Source organism: Oncorhynchus tshawytscha, unplaced genomic scaffold (assembly GCF_018296145.1).
Source record: "Oncorhynchus tshawytscha isolate Ot180627B unplaced genomic scaffold, Otsh_v2.0 Un_contig_5453_pilon_pilon, whole genome shotgun sequence".
Taxonomy (NCBI): domain Eukaryota; kingdom Metazoa; phylum Chordata; class Actinopteri; order Salmoniformes; family Salmonidae; genus Oncorhynchus; species Oncorhynchus tshawytscha.
In genome coordinates, this window is record NW_024608244.1 from 3,883 (window position 1) to 10,000 (window position 6,118).

General features: G+C 41.2%; 1 protein-coding gene across 1 annotated transcript in view; it reads left to right on the forward strand.

Moving 5' to 3' along the window:
• The first annotated feature begins 811 nt into the window (after window positions 1-811).
• The window catches only part of LOC112241636 (translocation protein SEC63 homolog), a 35,911-nt gene continuing 30,604 nt past the window's right edge, over window positions 812-6,118 (forward strand). Inside the window, exon 1 of the mRNA XM_042312973.1 lies at window positions 812-1,128. Coding sequence (XP_042168907.1) covers window positions 1,005-1,128 — 124 coding nt within the window. The 5' untranslated portion in view covers window positions 812-1,004. The remainder of the gene's footprint in view (window positions 1,129-6,118) is intronic.

Consider the following 6,118-nt stretch of genomic DNA (forward strand, 5'->3'; position numbering starts at 1 on the left):
TATCATAAGGCGTCCGCATGCTTCCCACCCGAAACAGTTCATGCATATATTATCACTACATTTTGTACCCCCTGTGGATAGGTCAAGTTACCCCCTAATACCCTGGGTTGAGAACCACAGGTCTACCCCATGCCTCCACCAATCCAATACTTTTAGAAGTAGTAAACTCAATTTAAACTCGACTCAACTTGAAAGATCATCAAACTAAAATTCTAAAGAGCATCTAATTTCATATTGTAATACAATGACGTTTCTAATTCTTTAATCCCTGATTATTAAATTGGTTTGATGAACATGATCCTGATCATTTGAATTAGAAGACAACAGCTTATGAGAACCATTTAAAACGTCTGAAAATAAACACATATATATGTATATATTGTTCCTGACTTTACATTTGATTTAAGTCATTAGAATTGTTGGGTTTATTCTAGACAGCATTGCCTATTATAAACAGTGGTTCAGTACAGCGCGAACCTAACGTAGCAGACATAAGAGAAACACGTTTTTTTCTAGAAGGTATACAGCTTTTGTGAAAAGGGACTTTTCGTAGCAGGTTTAGAAGTTACGCAACAGGTTAGGAGTATTAACGTAGCAGTTCGGAATAATTAGGTTAAGGTTAGGAAAAGGGTTAGGGTTAGGGAAAATGTACAAAACAAAATCTACTTTTGACTTTTAAACTTCGACAAAAGCTGTATCCAATCTAGTTTACCAAGTACAGTTCCAAGGCTGGAAGTAATATCAAATACTAAGCAGTAGGTGGAAGCATAACAAAAGGGACAAGTTCCCGGAAGTTCCACAGACGAAGACGAACGGAAGCAGAGACTAACCAACTGCGCAGGCGTAAACCACGTACCCGATCTCTCGCAGCATCGCGCTGTTTTGGCCCTATGCTAGCTGTTGCCTGATCAGTGGTGTGTGTCAAGTCATACATACTGGGCTTTGATTGGGAAGGCATAGCCGTGGAGAAAGAAAAGGGGGCACCCTAGACACCCCGCGACGAAATGGCCGGGCAACAGTTTCAGTACGATGACAGCGGCAACACATTTTTCTACTTTCTAACGTCCTTTGTTGGACTCATCGTTATCCCAGCCACATATTACCTCTGGCCCCGAGATCAGAATGCTGGTAAGGCCCCGATGTATATACGACAAGATAGCATCACCTAGCTTAGCATGCTAAAGTTGGTTAGTTAGCTAAGTATGCTGTGTGTGTGTGTGTGATGGGTGAAGTTAGCCAGCCTGCTAACTAACACATTCGATTAGCCAGTCCTGAGACGGACCACCACTAGTTACAGAGTTTTTCTTGCCAGCCAACTCTGTTGCCAGCTAGCTACATTGGCATGTAGTAGTTAACTAGCTGGCTGAAACACACACAACAACAAGCCGTTAACTGACGTTACCAACTCTGCACTGCTATGAAGCGTCATGCCCAATCTCTCTGCGTTGGTGTTTACATAACTAACAGCTAGCTACGAGTTAGCGAACCAATATGACTGGCTAACTTTTATTTTATTTATTTCATTGGATACTATATCAGTGCCAATAACACCTAACTAGCTAGTATTTCTCGTTCAGCTTAATGTTTGTCTGGTGACTTAGCCAGCTAGCTGCGTCAGTTAGCTATATAACAAATGGTCCCGTCCAGCTAGCTAACTTTAGCTAGCTAGTTAACGGGTTACTCTGAATTTTACGTCGTCTGGCAAAATACTCTTTGCGACGTTCGTTACGTTACGTGTGCTGCTGTTGACGTTAGCCGACGTTCGTTACGTTACGTGTGCTGCTGTTGACGTTGGCCGACGTTCGTTACGTGTGCTGCTGTTGACGTTAGCCGACGTTCGTTACGTTACGTGTGCTGCTGGTCACGTTAGCCGACGTTCGTTACGTTACGTGTGCTGCTGGTCACGTTAGCCGACGTTCGTTACGTTACGTGTGCTGCTGGTCACGTTAGCCGACGTTCGTTACGTGTGTTGCTGGTGACGTTAGCCGACGTTCGTTACGTGTGCTGCTGGTGACGTTAGCCACGTTCGTTACGTGTGCTGCTGGTGACGTTAGCCGATGTTCGTGGGTGGTGGTAGCTAGCTACCTATAGCTATACTTGCTAGCTAACTAACTTGTATTTATTTAGTCACTTGATTGATAACTAAGTAAAGCATTGGAAGGTTTTTGATATGACCGTGAGGTTGAATTCACAAAGAAACATGTTTACCTTAGTATTGCAGCTATACCGTCACAGCTGTCTGTTATGCTAACGTTACCCGTGAAGTAGCGGACTAAACTCTACGGTGAATGAAGTTTCTGAGGTATTTCATCAACGGTGTGGAGCTGAGACCGGGCATTGTGGAATCTTGCTCCTACCACATCGTTTCGTCCAAGGTCAATACTTAAAATAAAATATGAAATGCCCACCTTGTACCTATGTTCGTCCTCTGTCGTTGCGTGTCATTCTTTGTCTGCTGAAATGAATACTTTTATTTCAATAAACGGTAATCAAACAACGCCCCCAAATGTTTCCGTGTTGAGATTCAATTGGCATATGCACATTTGCGCCGAGTTGCCATCTTAGAGCAACAGCAATGAGCAAACAGTCGGTGGTGGTATTTCATTCAAGTTTATTTTTTTTAAAGTATTGGTTTTAGAAAACAGAATTGCATGCAACTACAGGTGACAGACATGGGTAAAGGTGGGCGTTTCATAATTGAAAGATAATGCTGTATTGACTTGGGCGATGTAGTTGGTACTTGACTCCACAAAGCCTGGTCTCAGCTCCACGCGATTGGTGACGTTTGTGATGAATTTCCTTCTCCGTGGAATGTTAGTCTGCTACCCAGGAAAACAGTTTAGCCCCCCTGTATCCGTTTGACAACGCGGAAGTCGTATCAGATTATATTCATCGATGGCTACACCTAATGTCAGAAGTGAAAGTACCAGACTCCATGTACATCTAGATAGATGACCTGTATGTTTGGGCAAAGAAGAGTCTACTACTAGCAGACTAGCCTAGGCAGCAGGGGCATAGGCCAGGGTGGACACAGGCCCACCAACTGGGGAGCCAGGTCCTGCCAGGCCCACCCAATCAGATTGAGAAAAAGCAAAACGAATAATTTTATTATTAATATTATTATTACAAATGTTGTCTCCTCCATATCCCTGCAGGCCCTCTCACTAACTAATTTCTGGCTATGCCCCTGCTAGGCTGCCAATATAGTACAGTAGGTAAGCTCCCAAAATAAACCATATTGCTGGATTTGATGTAGAGCTAACCTCGAGATTTCTTTAGTAAAAAAAAATTATGGTGTGCAAGACACCTGAGTGGACTGATCCATTGTGGAGTCTGTGGGGATGGCTCAGTCCATCACGCTAAGACACCTGTCTGAGTGGACTGATCCATTGTGAAGTCTGTGGGGATGGCTCAGTCCATCACGCTAAGACACCTGTCTGAGTGGACTGATCCATTGTGGAGTCTGTGGGGATGGCTCAGTCCATCACGCTAAGACACCTGTCTGAGTGGACTGATCCATTGTGGAGTCTGTGGGGATGGCTCAGTCCATCACGCTAAGACGTGCTACTGATATTGTATATGATTAAGTACAATGGTGTAACACTAATAAAATATATATACTTTTATAACAAATGCACTTTCTCCTGTGTTTGATAGCAGTCGCTGTCTGCAGTTCAGAAACATCAGTCCACTGTTGAATTGGCAACTTTTCCTAGACCATGTTGCTGTGTGCATAATAGTAAAGTTACCCAGCGTATTGTGGTTGAGAACGATGTGGTGGAGTTAGGAGAGGAGAAAACAGCTGTTGCCTTAATTGTCAGGCGAGAAGAAACCACAACTTTAATTAAGTCTATAATCAATAGCTGAACTGTTAAATGTGCCTGGCTTTATAAATCATATATCTACAGAAATAAGACAGTTCTTGCCTGTTTGGGTGTTTGTTTAATAGCCTGCTAATTCTATGAGCTCCAAGCCTCACGCAACAGCAAAATGTCAGATAAATCATTTCACATTTTTGCTATTTTTAATAGTGATGCACCGATATGACATTTTGGCTGATACCAATATCGCGGTATTGTAAACACATCGTTAGTGGCCGGTGGTTGCTTGTCTGCAGACTTCTTGTACAGCTTTGACAGTGCTCCTGATAGTAGTGGTGGCGCTTGGCTTTCACGTGCAAATTCAGAACACACAACATTATATAATGCAACTGTGTTATTTTAGTTTTAAAAGCTTATTTATTATTAATATTATTATTATTATTATTATATAAATAGTGTTATTTGACGTATCTTTTAAGACACGCAAAGACCCAAACGGCGTTCCATAGTATGTATGTCATGAAGCTAATAGCAGTGACGCTATTACTGTGTAACTCCTGTAGGGCAACGTCTGAAAAATAGCCAACATCACCCACGACAGAGAATGGTTGATTCTCAAGGGCATTGAATTCCATTATCTTGGCTTTAATGGATTTCGCCGTTGAGTTGTCTCTCTGAAATGATCTTACTCCTTCGAATGACTGCTGGACTTGTTGACTGCTCGATCCACACAGCAGACATTGTGGGCGAGGTTAGGAATGCTGTGTTGAACGTGAAGCGCCAAATTTGACATTTCTCATTACGGCATGTACGTTATATGGGTAATCACGGTAGCTTTGACATTGGTTGTTAATATTGGTGTTAAACTAGACGTCGGGCCGATACCGATGTTGGCATTTTTAGCTAATATCGTCCAATTCCAATATGTTCACCAATATATCGTGCATCCCAACTTTTTAAATATTTGCTATACTGTTATCAAAGTTTCATTAGAACAACCTCTCTGGTATTAATTTATTTAGTGTTTAAATTGTCCCAAAATATTTGATTAATAATAACCCTCCTGTTTCTTGATCTCCATATTGTTATTATTATGATTATTTTAAGTAATGTCATTATCATTAGTAGACTTAGTATAGAACCACCATGTCATTATCATTAGTAGTATAGAACCACCATGTCATTATCATTAGTAGACTTAGTATAGAACCACCATGTCATTATCATTAGTAGTATAGAACCACCATGTCATTATCATTAGTAGTATAGGACCACCGTGTCATTATCATTAGTAGTATAGAACCACCATGTCATTATCATTAGTGGTATAGGACCACCGTGTCATTATCATTAGTAGTATAGGACCACCGTGTCATTATCATTAGTAGTATAGAACCACCTTGTCATTATCATTAGTAGTATAGGACCACCGTGTCATTATCATTAGTAGTATAGGACCACCGTGTCATTATCATTAGTAGTATAGGACCACCGTGTCATTATCATTAGTAGTATAGGACCACCGTGTCATTATCATTAGTAGTATAGGACCACCGTGTCATTATCATTAGTAGTATAGGACCACCGTGTCATTATCATTAGTAGTATAGGACCACCGTGTCATTATCATTAGTAGTATAGGACCACCGTGCCATTATCATTAGTAGTATAGGACCACCGTGTCATTATCATTAGTAGTATAGGACCACCGTGTCATTATCATTAGTAGTATAGGACCACCGTGTCATTATCATTAGTAGTATAGGACCACCGTGTCATTATCATTAGTAGTATAGGACCACCGTGTCATTATCATTAGTAGTATAGGACCACCGTGTCATTATCATTAGTAGTATAGGACCACCGTGCCATTATCATTAGTAGTATAGGACCACCGTGTCATTATCATTAGTAGTATAGGACCACCGTGTCATTATCATTAGTAGTATAGGACCACCGTGTCATTATCATTAGTAGTATAGGACCACCGTGTCATTATCATTAGTAGTATAGGACCACCGTGTCATTATCATTAGTAGTATAGGACCACCGTGTCATTATCATTAGTAGTATAGGACCACCGTGTCATTATCATTAGTAGTATAGGACCACCGTGTCATTATCATTAGTAGTATAGGACCACCGTGTCATTATCATTAGTAGTATAGGACCACCGTGTCATTATCATTAGTGGTATAGGACCACCGTGTCATTATCATTAGTGGTATAGGACCACCGTGTCATTATCATTAGTGGTATGGTAGTGGTAGGACCACCGTGTCATTATCATTAGTGGT